Source organism: Camarhynchus parvulus, chromosome 1A (assembly GCF_901933205.1).
Source record: "Camarhynchus parvulus chromosome 1A, STF_HiC, whole genome shotgun sequence".
Lineage (NCBI taxonomy): Eukaryota > Metazoa > Chordata > Aves > Passeriformes > Thraupidae > Camarhynchus > Camarhynchus parvulus.
This window is the reverse complement of record NC_044586.1, coordinates 41941240-41965266: the sequence shown is the minus strand read 5'-3', so window position 1 is coordinate 41965266 and position 24027 is coordinate 41941240. Positions and strand designations below refer to the sequence as shown.

The window sequence follows — 24027 nt, the reverse complement described above, 5'->3', positions numbered from 1 at the left end:
TAAAATCTATACATGAATTGTATGTATGTATGTATCAAAACACTTATTGGTTGTAAACAAAAATGCAAAATCTGTATTCACAAAAATATTTTATTGGTAATTTTACATAATACCAGGTGGTATTGTAAATAGTTCTGCTCTTTATCAGTATATTGCTAAGTGCGTGAATGTTGACAGCTTATGCCATAAAGTAGGATACTGAGCCTTTTTCCAATGATTTATGACATAATATATTCTAACAGGCCAATTCAATATTAAAGAAATTGATTCAGGAACAAAAACAATAATAATTATTATTTCCTTATTCTTGTGCAACATCTGATATTCCTGTACTGAAATGATAAGTGACTATGTGACACTAGAAAAATCTGGGGTAAGGAAACAGCACTAAGCAGAAATGAGAACTGCAGATCTATTCTTTTTAAAGCTTTTCCAAACTTTCATATTTCCCAATAGTTTTTGCCAAATGCATCACCATCTGAGGTTCAGTATTTGTTACACAACACAAAATACCAGTGTACAGCGACAATGCAGTACTTTACCTGAATTGCAAGGTTAACTAATCAATGCTTAGAATGTGTTTTCTCTTTTGCTTGTAAACATTACAATAAGTGTTTTAAGTGTCAAAAAATATTGGTAAAACCATCAACATAATTCAGTAACAGTAATCTAGTAAAATGTGTCAAACATTGGCAAAAATCCATACAAATGTTTTCTTTAATAACATTTTTCCTATTTAACCACACCAAGTACCAGCAGGTGTTTTTAAGAAGATAATTATTATGAAAATTCTGTTGCAGCAATAATTGATTAAGTTGATCTTTGACTTGCATACATATAACTATGTTTCACAATTCTCAAATAATACATATTTAGGCAGCTTGAACTATGTTATAAAAATTTAAATTCAGTACATGCCAATAGTAGAGATTCCAAGAGTTGTGTTAGAATTCACTAAACTAAATGTGAAAATGGACATACTGATAACACTGCATAATGAACATTCAAACCACATTTTCATGGCACCCTTATACATGTAGATTAAAAAGTTGGTCTGAAGATGCTTCATAGAAATTTGTTGATAGCATTTAAGTTACTATAGAATCACAAAATAAGCTGAGTTGGAAGGGACTGAAAAGGATCATTGAGTCCAAATTCTGGCCCTGCAGAGGACAGCCCCAAGAGTCACACCCTGTGCCTGAGAGCATTGTCCAAACGCTTCTTGAACTCTGTCAGGCTGGTGCTGTGACCACTTCCCTGGGGAGCCTGTTCCAGTGCCCAGCCACCCTCTGGGTGAGAAACCTTCTGTGGTATCTAACCTAAACCTCCCCTGACTCAGCTTCATGCTGTTACTATCACTGCACTTTTTTTCTTTCTTTTTTTTAAACTGCATTATGTTCCAGTCAACATATCAATTATGCATGACTAATCTGTCATGAAAATGTGGTGACAGAACTTACGTATTTGCATGTTTTGAAGAGACTAATGAAACTGGAGGAAATAAACTTTAATGAGATTCCCCATTCAGTGACGACGCTTCTCCTCTGGGTGAAGATGACCTGGACATTCCCCTCTCTGTGTTGTCAGAGCTAGAACCACTCTGACTGTGTTGATCTGCAGAAGCAGCACTGGAAGCAGGTGGTGACTTAGTTTTCTCCTTAAAGTCTGTAATAATGACTGTCAGATCTCCAACGGTAACTTCCAAATGCTGAGCACTACTTCGATCCACATTTTTCAACCTTGGCCTAAATAAAGCAAATAATCATATTAAAAGCACACACACCATCTTATTATCTTGTCTTCCTCCTACTTTTTAGGACCTCAGGAGAACAAATGTGTATATAAGACTTCTTTTTGCAACATGTAATATGTAAGAAAACAAAGTACCGGAAGTATTAACAGTGGAGTGTTTGCTAGTATGTTTTACATTGAAATAATTGAATACAACACATTACCATCTCCTAAAACTATTCAGAAGTTGACATTTTTAATAATGTCACTATGCAGTAATATGTGAAGGTTTTTACTTTTAAAACCCAATTCTTTCTTTACTGTGACTATGCAAAGTTATAAATTTGGTCCAGGGAAACATCCATCTCTGCAGCAGCCTGAAGCAACAATTCTAAGTAGAAAATTATGTTCAGTAATGAAGATGTTGGTGTCTGTCTTTTGAATTCAACAGCATAGACAGTGTTAACTTGCAGCAGGTGTTACCTCATTTCAAAACCTCACTAGGACCACTAGTATACTATTTGAACTGGACTTTGTGTTCACAGTATAACTGGTATTCCTGGTATAGGCTCTGTTTTAAATTATGCAGAGATGAATGATACATAGTGTTGACAGAGTAAGTATCTTCATTCAATCTTTCAATTGTTTGATTTTTCATACCAAAAAGAACTAAAGAATAATTTGACTTATGTTTTGCCATCATATTTTTGCTAATGACATGCATAAAATACTTTCAATTTAGTCCTTTCCCATGATCAACATGAAAAACTGATACCAGCCAGCTGAATTCATACAAGCAGTTATGAACAGCACAGTTTGTGCATTTAACTGACTCCACAGCTACCATTGGCTCAAGCTGCAATAAAATAATGATACCACATGTTTGCAGGTGTGATAACAGCACAGCTCTAACCTCTACCCTATCATAAACTTTGTTTGAAGTAGAACTGGTCCCCATTCACTTCAGCTAAAACAACTAATGTCTTTTCTTCGCTACAACTGAGATAGACTTTGACATCATGCTCCCCTGAGGCTGAAGCAGCATGACTGAAGTAACTCAGAAAAAACCTGAAAATCTGCTGATGTGCATCATGGCAATAGAGTGAAAACTTCAGAATTATCAACTTGTGCAAGTGCTGTGTACCTGGAGATTATTAATTATACTGAGTGTGCATGAAGATTTTTGTAGTTGTTTCCAGCAATAATATATGCATTTTAAGGCAAAAAGAAAAGGATACCCTTTTTTTAAAGAATACTGAAGAAATCTGCCTAATCTAATCAAGCGCTCTTACTATTGTACCTAGTGAAACAATTCTTGGGAAAAATTAACTGTTTGAAGCATTTAAAAAAAAAAATCAATTCTTAATGCAAGATCATACTGGCATTTCGGTCCAAGATTTTAGTTTAGGTCTTTTTCAAATTTCCTTAATCTTTCTGTGTCTCACTTTTTGCATTTTTACTGTATTACTGCAATTTACTCAATATTTCAATTTATAATTGGCTTAAGTAAAGCTCACTATGCTAATATCAAATGCTTCATAACTGAAGTACTTCAGCTGCATGAGGTAAGCTTGTAGATTTGAGTATTTAAAAAAGAAAAATGAAAGGAAACAACACCTCAGTGTCCTTAATCCTAACCATGACTTTCCTAATGACTGCTCTCTACTGACTCTTAGTCTCTCCCTTGTTCTGATCCTAATGATCCTATTTCAGGCACAACAGAAGCATCTGCTACTTCTCTGCACAACTAATCCCAAAGGATATTTCTTGGCTGGCCTATTTTGGAATGCTTCCAAAAAAAAAAAAAATCAATAGTTCCTCCCACATTTGCTTAGACTACATATCTTATATACTTTTCAGCTTTTTTGACACAGCATTCTTGCCACAATAACTTTATGCTTAGATTATGATGAATTAGGGGTTAAACCTGCTGCTTTTGTTTAGCAGCTTGCACCCTCCTTCCTTACAGCAAGATCAAGGCTTTTACAACTGCTTGTCTGTACTGCAATATTTCATGTTTTCACTTCTAAGAGTCCTTCAGCATCCCAGATGTGGCATAGAGTTCTATCACTAGGTAATTGACATACCATATCCTGTCACATTAATTTATGCCCTAGTTCAGCCCTTCAAAGGTGAAAGGTTCTACAAGGCTATCAATAACTAAGTTATTTTCCCTACTCATCAGTACTCTGGTACTCGGTCTCTCTCCTCCCACTACTATTTTGCATGAAAACTAATCACTCCCATCCCCTCTTTTTTCCAGATATTAATATCATCAATTTGCCTATCAACAGTTTTGTATGGTATGAAAAAAAACTTCTATAAACTCTTAAAACAATATACTAAATAACCCTTGAAAAGTCTTTCTTTCTCTGTTCAGCTGATCTCCATCTTCTGGCCACAAGTACACACGGCAGGTCTTTGTATTTTATAGGCACCCTAAACCAATAAAACTTCACTCCAATATATAACCTGTTTGCCACAGCACTTAGAAACCAGAAAATCAAAGAACACTTTCTTATTTTTGTTTGTCAATGACATTTTATGAATACTGCAAAAGTTTCTAAAATTTTTTACCTGGTTTTCTTATGACTGTTCTTTTTGCTCGTTGTTTCCTTTTCACTTTTTTCCTTTTCTACTTTGTCTTTTTTCTCTTTCTTTGATTGTGTAGGGGGCACAAATTGCTGAGGAACCTGTTGTGCAACCAGCTGAGAGACAGGTCGAGGTTTCCTGTGTGCACATATATATAGACATGCATAATGCTTAGACTTTTCAAGTCTCAAACTGTCTACACTTCAGTTATTAACATTAACCATCACTGTAAGAAGAAATGTTGTTTAAACATATCTTGCTGCTAATAGTTCATTAAGACAGCATATAGAATTTAAATCTATTACAGCCTTTTGTTTCACTTACTTGCATTATCAACAAATGAGATTCTCTTTTTTTTTATTTTACAGCATTTAGAGACAATATTTGCAATGAGCTCTCTTCTTGCAGCTGTCATATCCAGACAGAGAGCTCAGAGTGAGCTCCAAAAGACAATTCTTCCAGAAATTACATTACCACCCACTCCCAGCCCCTTCAAATGTTGGAATGGTCTGGTTTGAGTCTACTTCAATACACAAGTAGACAATCCTTATCACAAAAAGGAAAAAGCTGACCTTTGAGGTATCAGAGCTAAAGCCATTGTTGGCCTTATAGAATAAAATTCAAGTGTTTTCAGCTCAAACAAATTTATTGGAGGCAATAATAAATTCTATTGTGTGTAATTTTTATCATGTTGTTCACTGGAAAAAAATACACTGCTAATTAATATATAGGATATAGCTGTCAGAAAACATATACTTTGGAAGCTGGCAACAGAAACATAAGACCACATTCCATCAGTATACACACTGCAGGTTTCCTTTCCAAGTTTTCATCCAAACTAAAAACCAGTGTGAAAAGAGCAACAGCAGGCAAAAGAATTTCAACAGTTAATTATTTTTACATTTTCCAAAATATTATTTTGAAGTGGATTAGTTTTTATTCTGTTTTGTATTGGAATTCAATGATCCCAGTTTGAAATGAAACATTTTACTCATTCCATTGCAAGTGTATTTACTTGTTCTGCAGTTTCACAATTAAGAAATTTCAAGTCACGATATATAAAAAGTTTCTGCTATTAACACTTCGAAGATGTAAATTTCTTCTCCAAAAGAATGCTTACCCTGCCAAACTCTTGGGTTTTGTTAGTTGAATTGTGATGTTAGGTCTTTTAAAATAGAAAAAGCACAAATTATATGCACTGTGATACTCTGAAAATACAAAACTGTTATCAAAGCAACAGAAGCCATCAGCTCACACACATACTTAGTTATCCCAACTCACAGGATCACACTACTGGCACTTCTTGCTTGGGTGAAGAGATGAGAAAAATAACAAGTGCAGGAAATCAAGGCAGCTCCCATTAACAAGTTGTATTTTCAGTAATGATTGCAATAGTTCAAAATACAGACAAAGTCAAATTACAAGAACTCAAAGTGTAGGAAAGAGTTAATATCAATCAGTTGAGATTTCAGGAGTCTTCACAGTAAGTTCTCAATGAATTAAAATAAATTAAAAGAATGACTATTAATAAATTGTCAACACAACAGAACTTTGGGATAAAAACTAGACTACCCCTTACTCACTCATGAACTGAGCCTACATTGACTCATGGAGGGAAGAAGAACAGGAACAAATCCCTTTAGTGAAAACTCCCCAGCTTATAGCACTAGAACCTTGCAAAGCACACACTGTAGTGAGCCCACAGCGAACAACTCAAAGGGTCTCAATAGACCACAAATGTGCAGCTTAACAGAACACATAAGACATTTTTAAGAAAACTTGCCTCAGAATTTTTTCAAACTTTTTTCACAGTAGTTCATAACAGAGCAAAACCACCAAGGTGTAATTGATGCACAAGCTTATAATTTCAGGTGGAAAACAGTTGTGATATATAAAGAAAACTGATGATCTGTTTTGAACTGATGATTGCTCCAGGAGACAGGGATACAGTTTGTCATGACAGTCAAGCGACAATCCCATCATTACTACACAGTGACCTGAGAGAATGATCAGACATGTTACTTATGAACTAAGACACTAGTGAACTCGACACACATGGAATTGTTTCCCAGGAGCATGGGCAACACCATGATTATGGAAACTTGTTAGAAAAGGGTAGAGAGGGGAGAAAACAATCTTAGCCAAGTAAGATCTGAATTTATAACCATTTCACTTCCTGAGGGCAAACTAGATAATTTCTGTTAGAGTACAGACAGGAAATTAAGCTTAGAACTAAAGTCCTAGTCTTTTTTTTTCCTAATACCATAAAATGAGTGGGACTGAAAAAAAATCCTTGCAACAAGGAGCAGAAGTCAGTAAAGAAAAAAAAAAAAACACAGAGAAATCATATTTTGGAAGATGGACTAAAAATTAATCAAGAAGTTATATGTGGCTTTGCTGTGACAGGAGATTCCTTCCATTAAAGAGCCATATTTTTGTTGTCAATTTTTTCTACAGCTATCAGTTACATCTCTGTTCTAAATTTTATTATCTTTCTCACATTCTGATTTATTAAATGAGGCATTCAAGGTTTCTATATTAAAAACATAGAGAAAAAAAGTAATTGATCTCTCAACACTAGGAATGCCTTTCAAGTGCTCAATTTTTTTCCCCAGGTACTCAAAAGGGGCTAATGAACTGTAACCAAGCACTTCACAAGCCATGCAGGTGTCAGGAGATAACTCTACTACATTCATGAAGCTTGAACCTGATAGAATTGTTCCTGCTTAGTGGTAGCTGAATCATGTCATTCAAGCATGAATAAATTCATAGAGAAAAGGCTATTTTAGAGAAGATAAGAGTAAGAGAAACTATCCCTGTAACAGGAAATTGATTTTGATGATTTGCCAAAATACAACATTTTAAATTAGTCATTTTCGAAGCCAGTTAAAGACTCCTTCTTGCCTAGTAATTCCACTTTAGTCATTCAAAGGAGAACACTAAGAAAGACATACACTATTACAGAAGATAAGCGCTAGCAATTCTTTCCAGAGGTGAAACTTCATGGTTTAAGCACTGTAGCCATATCAAGAAACTGATTTACTGAGCTTCCAAGAGATGTGTAAACATCACATCTCTAAGTATTGCATTCCCCTTCTCTACCTAGTTTTCCTTTTTAGACAGTGTTATTTTCTTCTAAGTTGACATCAGCCATACTTCTACCTACACTTCTATCCCAATCTCATCCATTACACTTTTTTTAATTATCTAATTCCAATGCTGGTTTTTTTTTCCCAAGGTCCTACTTGATAGGCTCTTCATAGTCTCCTTTTAAAAATTAGGAAAACGAACATTTTTGGTCCTTTAACAGCCAAAAGTCATTAAGACAAACATACAAGGATAAATTTTTTATCTTCCCTTAAATTCCCATAAATGCTCAAAAACAAGGGTGTCATCATTTTAACTCTAGTCTCCTTGTTGCAGGATGTAACTACATTTTATCTTACCAGGTTTGATCTAGCTGCTGGTTTAGAAAGCATATTTATAGAGGCTGCAGAAACTTGTCTTTGCTTTAGCATTTGTGTGCAGAAACTCATTCAGTACTGGCACTCTGAAATATTTAATACTGCGAAGAATGAGCTGGTTTTAATTGCTGACATTCTTTAAAAAAAAATCTTTGTAGCACAGAAATTTAGATGCCTAGATATGAAAAATTCTCAAGAAGACCACATGATATCTGGAACTGTTGCCCTCAGTAATTTCCATTACCCAGAGCTCAACACAATACCTTAATGCACATAAAAAATTTTGGACATCTCACAGCAGTAAATGCTTCCTTGATTTCCCTCACCTAGTATTCACCAATAGCCTGTGTTAACAGGATTTTGACTAATTTGATACGGTGAATAACTTGGTCTCATCACAGCAAAGCAGATCCATTTTGAGAAACAAAATAAACAAAAAATATCTATACAATACTGATGACCATCACAGACACCAGAAGTACAGTAAACTCTCAGTTGCCCGAGTTGTGCATCAAACATGCAGACATACAAACTGGCTTAATGCTGAAGTATCTTGGTGTTTAGCTGAATTTAATTTATATAGAGCACAACTACATTTGCACAATTCTGCTTCTGCAGCCATTACAAGTCCACAAAGCACCTAATGTCTTCTGCACTACTCAGAGTACAAGCTCCAATTCTGACAGACTTGAACTACTTATGTCAGTCAGCTTTGGGAGTTGATTTGTCCATTTGGTGCCACATATCCTGAATGGCCAGAGCCAGCCAAATAAGACTGCCAAGTAGCACACAGTGCTGCCAAGCAAGTGAGACTGCAGAGAGCACAGAGACACCAACAGTGCAACAGAGCAGCCAACACATTTCCTTTGATTTAGGGGGAGCCATCCTGGACTTGAAGTGGTCCACACGGAATCAGTACCCGTATCCTCCCATTATCCACAGATGTCAGAACATAACCTATACTTTTCTATACAGAAATCTAGATGCTATAATTAAATCCCAGTGTTTTTTCCAACCTGTTGAGGGAAGTGTATTGTCATCTATAATGTGCAGTTTAGAGGCTTCAGATATCCTGAAGAACGGGCAACTTACTCACAGGCAGACTCTTTCCTGAAGCTCTATCTCCCATTTTGTATATTTTACTACTGCAGAAATATTAAAATTACAATTTCCCAATTGAAACACAATGGGTCTAGATTAAGGAAATGCTGTCACCTCACCATTCAATCAAGCTGAAAGATGTTCTTCAACAGAAAACCTGGGTCCTTCAATTCTGCTTAAAATGGAAGACCTTCCATTTTAATGTGACCCTTTCCTTCCCTTTCCTCAAGTCCAACCACTCCTTGGCTTCAATTCAGGCCAATAGCTCTTGCCAGAGGCTTATCCTGTCTCAAGTGGCAAATTATCTGTTTTCTAAAGCTAGGGACACACGCAATTAATCTAAAAACTTAAAACAGCACATTAGGCCTGATATTTAAGTCTGCTACTGAGCTCTGGTCAACTTACTTGCCAAACTTTTCCTCCAATAACTAGAGAATAACCTAATCCAGTTTTACTTAGCTATCAAAAATCTGATACAATTTAAATTTCTCTTACTTCCTGGTTTCCTATTAAACTTGTCCTATCTTAAAAATCAGGAAGAAATTGTTTGTGAAACACTGTTCCTACAGAAGGATGTTATGTCCTAGCTGCCCAAGATGGTATTGATTTATTCTGGATTCATGGACTCAAATTTCTCTTCCAAATACTAATCTGTTACCTTTTGGATGACAGCAGGATTCCATGACAGAGGTAATATCATGGAATCAAAGAATCATTTAGGCTGGAAAAGACCTCTATGATCATGATGATACTATCAAGCAGAAGGGGTAACTATTATATACCTGGAATTGTCTATTCATCAGAACAGTTCAAGACTGATCAGCAATATCTTATCACCTACGATGTCTTCCTTCCCAGAAAAAGAAAACCTCCCAAGAAAAACAAAGCCTGTGATATTTCTTCTTAGGTTTTCACACTTTTTCATGTAGAATCTCTACGTGGTAGCACATACATTTCAAAATTCCAACTTTGCAAATGAATGTCATCCTTTTCTCCACTTCCTAGAAAAAAACCCTACCATCAAACCAAATCTGGCTTCAGACACTTAAAGAGGTTTTATTCAAAGACACTTCTAATCCTTAAGCAGTACCATTTATCTACACTTATCTTCCCTGCAAGGAGACATGGACTTTTTGTTCAAGACAGCAGATTTACTCCTCAAGAAAGAGAAGTTAGAAATATCTGGAACAGAAACCTGACTGATTTCATCTTACCCTTGGTCATAGACTCATTTCCTCAAAATGAAAAATATTTATATTTAAAGTTTTATTCCCTTTCAGGAGATTCAGGAGGACAGAATAGATGTTTCCAAGCAAATGCAAGTTTCCACATCTTCTCCTCAACTTCTTGCTGCTTTTAGGCCCTCGCTGCACAGGGCTTAGGCAGTGAATTCAGCATGTTTCTGAACATCAGTGTCTTTCCCTCCCACCAGCATGGCATGACAGGACTCATTCTTTGGAAACCTGTAGTCTAGTCAATTAGCACCCTGAATTTTACACTCCAAGATTTTACAGGAATTAGCAAAATTGCTACAGTCAAGAGATGTCACAAGTAGTAAATAACCTATTTATATATGCCATCTTTGGTCAAACTCATGAAGTTGACCGCTAACGAACAGAATCAGTACAAAAAAGAAATGTTTTTGCCTTTAGAGTTTCCACATATGACTCTTTCTATGGTGCCTCCTTGGAAAAGTCTTGGAGATCATTCCAAAAACTGCATTGTAGACAGGGTATGCTGATGCATTATGGATTAAACCTAGAACACTCATCACAGTTTTGACTAATGTAATAGAAACTCTAAAACCAAAACTCTAAAATCCATCAGGCATTCCCAATTCAGTATCTTTGTGCAAAGCATAAAACAACAAGGTCAACCAGCTTGTAAGAAAAAAATACCTAGAACTACTCACTGTGCTCCAGAGAAAGTCAGTCAGCTCCTAACCACTAAAGTGTTCCTGAATTCCACCTTCCTCTTAATTTACTACTTATGAAGGACAATTGCTTAAAAGCAACCTTCTGTAAATAGAAGAGATGGTTGTATCTCTCTCTCATTCATGCCATGCAGATTTGTCTATCTCCTTTCTATCTGCTCCTTTGTTTCTAACTGAGCTGACTCAGCTAATATTTTTTTTACATGGAATTCCAGCATCATTCTTATACTAGTATTCTTCCCCCACCAGCTTTTGCTAATCCCTCATCTAGCAATGATTTCAGAAATGCCTTGTAAACATTCCAAACCCTGATAAAAATCCTGATTTGCTGATGTTTTTTTCATACATGTAGTTTTAAAGTCTAAACAGAATACAGTTAAGGGCATTAAAATCTTGTTGAGAACAAAGTTGATCATTCAAATTCTACTCTGTTCTTTCATTACTACACTGGGTCATCTTGCAATACAAATGTACGGACTTTAAATATCTTATAATTTATTTGAAGATCATTTTCCACTCACATCTATCCTAAATATTAATGTCTCAAGAGGCTAATAGAAATCTGATGTCCACAGTAATACTCTAATCTCCATTTTTCCAGTCATTACTGGAATGTCAAGAAAAGCTTATCTTCACATACTTTCTACTTCCTCATCATATTCTAGCTAGTCTCTGCTAAAAACTCCTCCAGCACATCCTCATTTCTCTAAGGGCCACATTCTCAAATATCTCTTAACACAGTAACTAGAGCAATTAATTAAAAAGTAAAAGGTTGTTCCTAATCTTGAAAGCAAGCAGACATATACAGGGAGACAAACAGAAAGAAGCATGATTGTACAGAAAGCAGCTTTTTAAACAAATTGAAGGATGTGAAGAAGTGATTTTAAGTAGATTTTCTAAGGTATGAATACTCCTGTAACATATTAGAACACCTTCACATAGATATGAATGTTTTGAGCAATTCTTACAGCATTTATTTCAGTGACTTTTACAAGGCACATCTATAGTTGAGTATTGCAGCAATTTTAGAATATGAAGCTTCCTGCGTGTTTTCAAAAAGACATTAATTATACAAAGATCTAACTCTAACTTTGTAATAGAGCTTAGACAGCTTTTCACTCAGCATATCACAGAACAGTTTGCAACCAGCAGCTTTGGAATGTGACTTTCCATGATGGATCAATGATGTAGATTTAGATGGCAGAACGTCTAGATGGCTCCAGAATGAAAGAAAGATACTTCAAATTCAGTTTCTGCAACAAGTCACACGTTACCCTGAAGTAAACCTTACTAAGAAGTCAATAAACTTTCCTCCCACCCATTAGCCATGTTTTTTTCAGGGTTACCCTCCCTTCTTCCACCCCCATATACTGATAACAAGTTACTGTGTCAAGCAAGCAATTAACATTTCCAATTCCTCAGGCATGTCTCCACTCTTTATCAGAGTGAAAAAGTCTTTCTGCAAAACAGGTACACTAACACTATCTATGTATCTATGTCTCTTCCAGTCTCTTTTCCCTCCCAATGTTACTGGTTTCAATGACAAAAAATGTAAGCAAGTTCACCTAAACGTTCATCTAAAAATTAAGCATATACACAGCTATATGACTCTTCTCTGCTTTGAGCTAACCTCTGCCTCTGAAGAGCTTAACTTCAAAGAGGCTGCTCTTCTTTTCAATACTAGGAATTCACAAAAAATGTTGGAAGGATGAGGCCTACATTTGTATAGACATTGAAATGGTATTGCCAGGGTTAAGTAAAATGAACAGGACCAAATTAAATTTTGTAACATAATCTTACAAAGGCTTAAAATGCAAAAGAATTTCCTAGGAATCAAGAAATTGTTACCTGAATTCTTTATAATACAGAAAAAAATAACTACAACCAAGATATGCATATATGTATTCAGGCATTTCAGTAGCTGTCCTAAAGCTAAAATGCTGGCAATCAACAGCCAATTTGACATATAGAGAGTGGCAGAGTCTTATTAAACTTACAAGTAAGAAGGTAAAAGTTTAACTGTTACATTTTAGGCCGTTCATTCTAGTTTATGCTTAAGTCTGTACCATTAAGGTGTAAGTATATGCAGTATGGCTGCACAGAAACCAAGCAGAAAATTCCCTACCTTTTTTACTGATCTTTCTTTGTGCTTCAAGACAATGAAATTTTTCAGTGTTAGTTTGACAGTACACACTTAAAAGCATGCAATGTTTTTCAAACTTCAATAGTAGAGGGACTATTTTTGTCAAATGTAAAACAGTAATTCCCAAATAATGAGAGAATTGTTAAGCATTTGTACACACAAAATGCACAACAGCTTTTAATACATCCTTCCATATATCTGCAGACTAGCAGCTACAGCATTTCAGACTTTATTTTCTTCTATCAGACAATTTTTCAACTAACTTTTCTTCTATATTTGACACATAAGCAAGAAAAATTGATACAAAAGCAAAAAATTTGCTTTTTAAAATTACATGTAACTTTTTATTGACTATCATATCTAGTCCACAATCTCCTTCTGCAGCACCTTGTACAAGAGCTTTTAGGTTCTGCCAAACAATATCCCATAACAAAGGAAGTTTCTTTTTCAACTTCACTATAAATCCAGCAAAAACCTTTGTTCCATTACTATTGCTGGTTTTTGAGATCAAGTTCCAGTAAGCCACAACTTATCTCCTAATAAAAAAAGGCTCACATCAATGACTATTAAGCAGATCATTGATATTATTTACAGCAAACAGGAAATCACCAGGGACAATGTGTATACTAAGTAGTATTGCAAATGCTGTGGGCAGTTGGATCTTGCCAACTGTGTTCTACACAGAAGCAAGCAGCTCATGTTGTGATGCCACTCCTGATTTTTAATAGTTTAAGTCCTGGGAAAAGTAAAAAATATTTCCTACTGCCAAGTTCCTGTAATGCAAGTACAAGTTGCAAGCAATTAAATTAAATCACTACCAGGAGCAGCAGTCTTTGGGTTGTGACACAGATCAGCTCACTCTCCTTTAGTCATCAGTACTCTATTAAGCTATTCATAGAATAAAAACTATCAGATTAAACTACATTTAGCCTGCTGTGTCACATGAATATGACCTCACTAATCACCACACAAAGCCATCTTGTGAGAAACTAGTCTTTATTGCTACATTGAAGCAGTTCATGATTAAATGCATCTTCAACACTTTGCTATCCAAAATTATTTTTCCTCCTTACCATTACTTCTGTCATATGCTAGAGTGTTAACAGGCCATTTCACTGCCTCTGCAAATAATGCAAGTGAATAATTATGACCGTGGAGCCAGTGGTCTGTATGAAAAAACATGATATAGATCCATCTGCATTTAGCAGAGTAGCAATGCAATTTCTACACATCCTATGTATATTTGAATTCTAACTTTCAGACAGCTCTGATTTGTGCTTTCATATTCCTAGCTGTTTTACAGTATGAATCATTTACTTGGAATTCATCCATTCAGTGCATTTCTAGCAATTCCATCTTTCAATAGAAGCTGATTCAATTAGAATAGACTCACATGACCCATATGGTTTTATCAGTCACTGTAAAAATGTGCAGAAAACTACCCCTTGAGGCAGTGTCCCTATTTAATCATTCCCTTAAAGGGAATGCCCTATTTTCCAGATGACATTTAACAGATGAGGCCAGCAAGTCTCCTGAAGACAACTGGTACAGTGCACAACAGCCTGCTCTAAGAACTATCTGTATCAGGGCCTTTAGAAAGACAAAGTTCATCTTCATGGATAGTTTTCAAAGCAGCCATCAAATGTTACTTCTCCAACAACCAGTTAAAAGGCTCCAACCTCTTGTTGTTAGAATTCTTCCCTATATGCCATAAGCTGTGGTGCACCAATGCTCAGTGTGACAGCAACATTGAAAATATCAATACCCTGCCTGAGAAACATATTGGTATCAACTAATTTATGTTTCCCAGTTGACAATGAGCTACATATGAGCAGGGGTCAGGAAGCTCAATGTCCTCTAACAATACCCTCTGAGGAGGCAGTATTTGGGAGTGTACAGAAAAAGGAGTGGTTACAGTCTCCTAGGTCCTTGGGATACACGGGGAAGTGACCTCTTCCAAATGCTGATCCCACAAAGGATTGGATCCTTATGCTGCTCTTCTGTCCCTTTTCTGCAGAAACTGTGCAACCTTGCACCCATGCAAAAAGACATGCAAAATATGAGGTTCACACTGATACAGCAGCACAGTCATTGCTGCACTGAACAGGGCCAATCCTTGGTACAGCTAGTTTTGTGTTTAAACTGGAAAGAGCTTGCTTCTGACCTATCGTATTTGTTATGCACGGCAAGGGTCATCTTCCCAGAAGCTGGCAGCAATCTAGAAACTTCTTCCATTCAGAGCCAGCCCCACAAAGATTTTTTGAAGTAGATTTAGAAGAGGTAAATTTCCTCTACCTTAAGTAGAGGAAAAGGCTACACGCTTTCTCTAAAAAAATTAAGTCTCCATAATGTTCTTCATGAATAGGATGAATATTAATCTAAAAAGATGCCACAGAATGAGTTGTCATATTCTCTTTTATCCTTCTTATTCAATTACAGAACTTCTTGTGCATGACCCTAACCACAGATTTCAATGATAGCTATAACAAATAACTTTTCTTTCACAGCATGTGCCAAACCAACTTTTTTCAGCTTTTAGAGTTAGGAACTCTATTTCCATAGTGAAGTTTCAAACCCCTACTCATTCACACAATTTTTTTCTACTAGGCACTGTCATATGAGCTACATGGTACAGTCAAAGTATATAGTCAAGCATTTTGGAAAAGTTTAAAAATAAGTTCCAAATCTTCAGTAAGTCAGAATAAGAAAATTTTCAATTGCTTGTTTCCTCCCCACCCCTCAATTCCTAAGAAAACAAGAAAAGCCTTGTAATAGACATCAAGGTCATATCTTCTAGCCTTCAATCTGACTTTTGATGGCAAGTTTGCCAGCCTAAAGCCTCCCAACAACATTCTGCAGCTGAACTCTCCAAGTTCAAGCCTGCTCTACATCAGCATACCACATACCAGTGGAATGCACTTCAGAGAACAGACAATCCTCAGGATCTCTCTGTCCTACTTAAACCAGGATAAGCCACTGCGTGAAAGTGTAAAAATTGAACACTTAGTATTTTGTTCTAACTCGCCTACTTCAAAAGTATCTTGTAGCTGATGGCATGAGCCAAGAAAAGACATCATCTGATACTCTGAGGATGTTCTGCAAAGCATACTGTTCATTCTAACCTGACTTTCAAGATGAAAAGTACAGATATTTCTATCAAGTTTTAAACAGGAACAGGCAGAGTGGGCTGTCACAGCAATCAAGGAAAAATTGGATAAAAAGTTAGGGGCAGAAAATGCAAATTCTCATCACTTTACAAGTGAAACAAGAGCTTTCTTTTTGCCAGCTCGTCTTCTCTTTTAACATACCTAATCTTATTTTAGGTGTTTATTCAAATCCTAGTAGCTTTTAGTCTAGGACAAGCCATTTTCCCTATAAAAGACGCATAGAATACCACTGGTGGCACTAAAAACAAAGATGACATTTCCACCAAAAAAAACCCCAAAAAACCAAAACAAAAACCAACAAGCAAAGCGACATATACCAAAACACACACTACTTATGCCCCAAAGGAAAGTACTTAATCATGGAAAGAAAGCAAATACCAGATGGCATAAAGTCTTCTTTGCTTCAGTACCCACACAAAAGTTTAATTCCATATAACCAAATTAAACAAGGGAGTATGAGTTCAAGCTAGAATAAAAAAAACAGATCACTGAATGTTATTTATGGCAGTCAACAGCCTCTAATGAAATTCACCCTCAGAAAAAGATGTTTAGAGAATATAGGAAAGGTGAAAGAACTCATCAAGTACTGCAGAAGAAAAAAAAAAGGGGAAAAAATATCCTAAGATGGGCAAATAAAAATTTCAATCTAATTCAATTTCAGAAAGATACTAGAAAGAAATTATTTAAGAATTGGGAGCATTAAAGGATAAAGCCAATTGGCTTGACAGTGTAGTTTCTTTTTTTAATGGACTAGTAGCCCTGGTGACTAGGAGAAAAGAAATACACATTGCCAGTCTTGACTTGAAACACAGTAAAAATATATTCTCCCACTTAAGCTAAACTATGAAGAGGACAAAGTTGTGCAGAATATGTAGTTCAAAATTTGAGTCTGCTTCTTAATAGTTCCCAACAACCAGCTGTAGATATATTTACATCTATCTATGGGGTAGCATTTATAGTGAGGTTCTACAGGGATACTATTTAATATTTTTAATTAGAATTTGGAAAAAGGTATAAGGAATAGAATAAGAATCAAGCTGAGAGGTAGTGAGAACTATCTGACAAGATAATCCTGCATGAAGGTGACTCAAAATGAAAATTATGAATTCCAAAAAAGACAGCACAAAGCACAGCAGGCCCCACAACAACATGAAAAAAAGCCCTACTTAAGTAACAAGAAGATACAAAAGCATACCAGACTGTAGTGAATCAAGTAGATTACAATTTTTATGAGCTTCTTAGAGTAACAAATTAAATACCTGTCAGGTTCAAAACTACAAAGATTTAACATGAGATTTAATCTCAAAAAAAAGTCAACAATACTCACCCTACTCCTTTCTAAAATACAGACTTGATTTTCTTTTGGTTGGCTGCCCATTGCATTCTCTATTACCCATACAAGCTCCACCTACGAGGAGCATCTAACAGAGCCACCCAATCAATAAAAATTAATTCGTTGTTTTATAACAACATTGAAAATCATGTGTGCCAAATTCTTAAGTTTCACTATATTTTTCAGGGAAAATAAATTCCTAAACAATTCAAAGGTTAGTTTTAAAAACTCTCTTTCAAAAAAAAAACTGGAAGTCCAGAATGACTGGATTACTCAATGGCTATCAACAGAGCAAAAGAGAACTATTTATTCTTGCTTCTCTTCATAATTTATTATTAATACTAAACCATGAAACTTGTGATATACAACCCATATTTTACCAAGCTCTGTATGACTTTTCCACTCACTTCATTCCTACAAATATTTCCTTCTCTAAACTACCACAAGCAATGAACAGCTCTTGAGTCTGCTGAGCTTGATTCAGTCATGTATTTGTGAAATCAGCATGACAGGCAGCTCTTCCTCTTTTTCTCCTTCCCAACCTTCCCCCAGACACGCAGGCGCATGTGCACACACAGAGGCTGCTTCTGGAAGGCAGGAGAGTCCTTAACAAGCTGTTGTGAAACAGACATGTTAAACCAGATATACAAGAGAAGTACCAACTCTCTGTTCAGCAGTACTGCATTTCAACAGAAATACAAATAGCAGATTTGATTAAATGTAACTGATTTGTGCTTATAAACATCCAGATGGTACATGACTAAACACATTGCACATGTTTTCTGAAGAAAAATGACCTTGATATCCAAGTTAAAAAATTAAACATTTTATTTATGAGTCTCAAAGCACAAAACAAACTCACGGCAGTTCCAAGCAGAGATCTGTATCTCATATTTAGGAGATCATCAGACATGATAATAAAATACATTAGAGGGCCAAACTCTCAGGCACAGTCAAGGAACATCAACCAAATACCAAGGAAATATAGAAAGATTCTATCCCAGTTCCTTATATCTCACACTCTTAGGTTTCTGGTGGGATTTAAATTTGTCTTTTCATGCCTTAGGCTGTGAGAAAAGGAACAATTCAGATGAAGATCAAGAAATCATAGAATGCAGAAGCCATGCCCCCATTTGGCTGGTTATATATTATCTCTACTTCAGCAGTAAAGGACATTAAGAGGTACAGATCCCAAATCCACAAAAATTCATCCTTACTAAAAACAAGACTTTCTCATTCTGGCTACAAATTTCAGGGACTATTTTATGAATGATATTGCATATAAGAGTTCACTCAACATGCGTATCAAATAGGAACCTCTTATAAAACCACTCTAAATCCAAATTAAAAAAAAAAAGGAAAACCCCACAAAACTTCACAGAAGTCATTTAGTCATTTAGTCATTTGTACCTGTCTCATCTTTTTACACTCCCTTTCCCCCAGTCAAACAAAAGAAAAAGAGCTTGAACAGCAGGCACTAAGACTCAGATTCATTGACAAGATTAAGTTTTGTTTTTTTTTAATTCAAAGCAAGTAATGACCATAACAATCATAAAATACATGTTTGTATAAGAAATCTTCCCCTACTACTAGCCAAGAGAGTTTTCACTATTAGCGAAAACATCCTTTATCCTTAAAGCCACACTTGTGATCCCTTTCTGTAATTTAAAAATCACAGAATGTTATCTAGTCAGAAAAGGAGAAATTGATCACATGTCCCCGCATCCTTTTTTTCGCTTTGTTTACACAGTAGAATATCATTACAAGCACTTCAAAGTTTAAAAAGCCAGTGTTTGCAGTTCCTCCTGTAGCTCTCACTACACTGCCCTGGATACTCATCATTCACACTGAAAGGAGAAGTGGTTTGTAACAGCATGGAAAAACAGAACAGGATCCTGCAACTAGCGATCAGACCACATGCATCAAAAACACATGAAGGAAAGCAAAGTGACAGTAATTTTCAATCTGGATGCTATTGCTAACTGAATAACAAGAGCTTTAATAACACTTCTGAGGAAGTTGAGGCAGAGAGGTGACAATAGGGCAGTAATGCAGCCTCCTAGAAGGCAGCAGAGAGTGGGAAACCAGCACTCCTTTAGAGGGAATGGCAATCCTCTTGTGTACTTCTTCCCAGCAACACAAACTCTTAATCTTCAGTTTTATAAAACATCTAAATTACAGTGACTAATGGTGTTAGCTGGCAAGGAAAGCAAAATCCAAACATCTATTGAAAGACAGACAAACTGGGAGCAAATACTTGCTGCAATAAGGTCTGTCCAAGGATCCAGCCCAATTCTTGAAGGTCAACCAGTATTGGTACACTCCTGATTCAGACAGCGCCATGAGAACAGAAAAAGAAATGGTAGCTTGCCAGTGGAGGCAACTGTCTTTTGACAAAGCAGTAGTTGTGAGAGCCAACCCAAATTCAGCAACCCCATTATAACCTCCCCAGGAGCCATATAATTCTGTCTTTTCAGCATACCCATCATTGCCTCTGTTGCTTTTACACAGTTCCAGTCTGGGCTTTTTTAGTGCTCTAGCATAGACTTTTCTGTACAGCATGAGTGACAGAGGGGGAATGAAGATTTTCCAGTGATTTACTCTCAGCAAAACTTAATTTCATGGGGCAAGCAAATCAAACCACTTATTTAGCCTAAAGACTTTTCCTCTTGCCAAACTACAATGGCTTTTGCAAACAACAAACCTTCTCAAAAAGGTCATACAGTTTCTTTATAATGGAAACTATTAGGCAATCTAAATATAGCAGTCGCTACTAGTTCCCTCTATAATACAGTACATTAGGGTTCTATTCAGTACTCCTTACTTGTGCTTCTAATGAACTTCAGCAGGAGATTTGTTCAAGAAAGAAGTACTTATTACAGTCCTATGTTCCTTACATTTATATAACATCTTTCATCTAGAAGGATTTCAAAATGTCTTAAAGGTCACATGTAGAAAATTACTATATTCAGTTCCTCTCCCATCAAGAGGAACACAGTAATTTCTCAGTACCCGAGCAACAAACCAGAACAATTTAGGTTAGAAAGTAAATGCTAAAGCCATGCGTACATGGAGAGTTTAGACCCTCACTGACATTACCAAACTAATGCCTGGCAAGAGCTGTAGAGTAGAAGGTAGAGGGATATCCATCTGGCAGATAGGATCTTAGGTTTACATCTGACTTGTGGCACATCTAACAGGCACCATGCTGTGGCACTGCTTTAGTACTAGGTGGGAATCAGTCACACCAGTTCCTGCAGCATCCAGGATTTCCCTTGGGAAATCCCCTTCCAAGGACAGCCCTGTTTAACCATTCAATGCAATACTGCCATAGACAAAGAGTAAATTTAACTCCATGATCTAATCTGCTTTGAAAATTCAGTCTAGAAATAAAATATAATAAAGAAATTGTAAAAATTTGCACTAATCTTAACAATTCTATCAATTACTAAAGAACATAATACACTTCTAGCCTCTGGCACAAAAGATAACTCTTTCAGAGAGAAGAAATTATTCAACAGTGAAAACACTCACAAACCCTACCCACACCTGAAAATATTTCTGTAAAGGTAAATGTGCATAATAAGTATTAAAAAAAAGTTTTAATCAACTTTGCACCTAATTTCCAGTAGCCTTCAAACTCATTTCAATACTTTAGCTTCAATACAATGGCCTGTTTTTCCACCTGCAAATCTGGTCACACTTAATGAAGTTTAACATGCAGACTCAGGTATTACACATTTCAACACAAAGAAAGAGGTTGTTCTGAATTTTTAAAAAAAGTAACATTTTACAATGTCTTCTAGACAAAGCTCTAATCAGTAAAAAAAAAAAAAAACACACAGTTAACACTTCTAAGTAAGAACCATTGCACAGCAACAACCATGCTGACGCATCACCTTAATCTAACATCAAGCTCCAAAATGGAAGACTAAAATAAATAAATAATGCATTCTCAGTGCCATCAAAACATGGTAGTATTGTTATCCTGCCCCATGTTGATGAAAACCATTTTGTCCTATAGGCAACACCAACAAATGCTTTACCAAGGTAATAGTTTGGTCACTTGGACTCCAGGTCCTTAGGAGGAAAAAAAAAAAAACCCACAAACACCCAGCTGGCCTTTTGTGTTTCTTTGGCACCCTAATGATTCTCTTCATGGACACAAAGGTCTACTTACTGGCTCAAATCATATATCAGAACTGGAGACAAAAGCTGCCTGGCCTAAAACTTCAACTTTTATCTACTTCATGTCATGTGTAAAACCTGGATTTTGCAGTCATATGAAGATGCAACCCATCTAAACCTTAGGGGAGAAAAGAGTCCCATGAACCTACTCAGGGACACACTGTTACACATTTTAAGTAGAGAAAAAAAAAATCAACCCACCAACTACAGCTCGCATACCAGGTCACTGTCAGGGAGAAAGTAGAAACCAAAGAAAGAAAAAAGACACTTTGTTGCAAAATTATTTAGAAGATGAAATATTCAAGTAGGGAAAATAGAAGACAATGAAAATATTTGTTTCTCAGGAGCTCCATTTTTTGTTTGTTTGTTAAGTTTCAGTGCCTTCATCCAGCTGAGTTTCCAAAGCAATAAAGCATAATTTTAAACTGACTTTTCTTATCAAACTGACTGGATGTTAAAGAGGCTTTTTTCATTACGTTTTTAAAGATTTAGCATTAATTCATCAGTCTTATTTTGCTGAACAATACCGATCTGCAGACATCTCTCTGTGATATAAATATCATGCCATTGTTATAACTGGAAACCATAATATATGTGACAGATGCAATTCCCCTTGCTACATTGACCTTACTGATTTCCTTTGTTAAAAAAAAGCCAAAAACAACAACAACAACAAACACCAAGCAAACCAAAACATTCAACTAATATTCACAACTGAAGTTATGAGAAGCCCTTCCAATATTTATTCTGGTTTTCAGAAGTCAGGGAAACTAGCTCCAGAAATAAAGAATAACCATTTTTGTCAAGTAATTGGACCCAACCTTGCACTTACAATTTCTAACATGTAACATTTATTGCAAGTCATACTCAGCACTGCTTTGACCAATATCTACAATGTAATTGTGGCTTTTGATAGGATTGCAACTTGATTGCCATTTAAATTTCTCTTGCTGTCGGGATTAACCCATAGGTATGGTAGGGGTAAGAAAGGATTCCTGAGCAACCTTCTCTTCCATTAGCATGCATGGCTACAAGTGCACTCAGGTTCGTTTGTAAAAAGCCTCCATTCCCCAAGCACACATGTTTAGGCCACCGCAAGCTTTGTGACTGGTGGATAGGGAAAAGGTCCTCCTGGCAAGTCACGGTTACACAGGGAGACAATTCCATAAAGCACAATTCAGCTAATAATTTCTCCCTAAACACCGAAGGGTTATAATCCAACCCCTATTGCCCTCAGAAACCTCCATGGTGATGCTCTGTGATGAAAAGCGAATTAAAATAACACTAATACTGCCAATAATAATCAAACAAAGGGGTTATGTATGAGGCAAAGTTAAACTCATAGAAAAAAATTTAAATAAATTTTTTAAAAAATTTAAGGGTGAGTGTCTTAGCAGGCACACCCTAGGGGACAGTTCTTTTTCGTGAGAGGGCACAATCTCTCCAGGGTTACGCTGTGCAGACAATTATGCCCTTCCTGGTGTTTATTATTTCTGTTTCTACACACGCCGGCGCAGCGCTGGGTCAGGCTCACCGAGGAGCCCCGGGCCGGGGGAGGCTGCGTGTTCCTGCCCCCACCCCTGATAAACGAGACCCGATTCCTGTCACGCCGCCCTCCCTCACACCCTGGCGATGCACCGCGGCTCCCCGGTCCCAATTCCTGTCACGGCCGCGCAGCCGCTCCCCCGCCGCCCCCGCTCCCCCTCCGCCGGCGACCCACCGTGTGGAGGTGCCCTTTCTCACGTCGCACATCAAGCACTTGAAGGCCTCGGCGCTGTTGCGGAAGGTGCAGACGCTGCAGTCCCAGTACCCCTCGTCCGAGGAGGGTTTCGGCTGCCGCTTCGGCCTGCGGAGACACACGCGCGCCAGGGGCAGCACCGGCCGCGACGCGCCCGCCGCCCCCGGGGCGCCCCCGCCGCCACCGCCGCCGGCCCCGAGCTCCCGGAGGGCCCGGAGGAACGAGAAAGCGCCGCCGCTGCCCCTACCTGGTCGGGCTCTTCTTGTCTCCCATACCGGCTCTAGACGCGTCCCGGCGCGGCCCTTTGTGCGTTTGTCAATAAGGAGGAGCGCGGGGGGTCCCTGGGCTCTAGCGGGGACCCGGGGAGGAGGAGCCGCCGCCGCAACCTCCAGCTGTCGGGGAAACTCCCGCTGCTGCCGCCGCCGCCGCCGCTGCCGCCGCCTCCCCGCTCACGTGTCCCCCCGCCGCCAACCAGCGGCGCCCGCAGGCCGCGGCGCCCGGCGGGCCGCGCACGGCGGCACCTTCGCTCCGCCGGCGGCTCAGGCGCTGCGAGCGGCGGCGGGGCCGGGGCAACGCGGGGCCTGCTGGGGGCGGCGGGCGGAGCGGGGGCGGTACCGGCGCCGGGGGGCGGCCCCGG

At 37.6% G+C, this 24027-nt stretch overlaps 1 protein-coding gene across 1 annotated transcript; it reads right to left on the bottom strand.

Annotated features, from left to right (window-relative positions):
- Positions 1-1383: 1383 nt before the first annotated feature.
- YAF2 (YY1 associated factor 2) lies at positions 1384-23831 on the bottom strand. Its single transcript, XM_030961082.1, has 4 exons — positions 23638-23831; positions 23373-23498; positions 4309-4461; positions 1384-1745 (listed from the first exon to the last, which is right to left on the bottom strand). Exons 1-4 carry the CDS (start codon positions 23661-23663, stop codon positions 1508-1510), a joined length of 543 nt encoding a protein of 180 aa, XP_030816942.1. The 5' UTR covers positions 23664-23831; the 3' UTR covers positions 1384-1507.
- Positions 23832-24027: the final 196 nt, after the last annotated feature.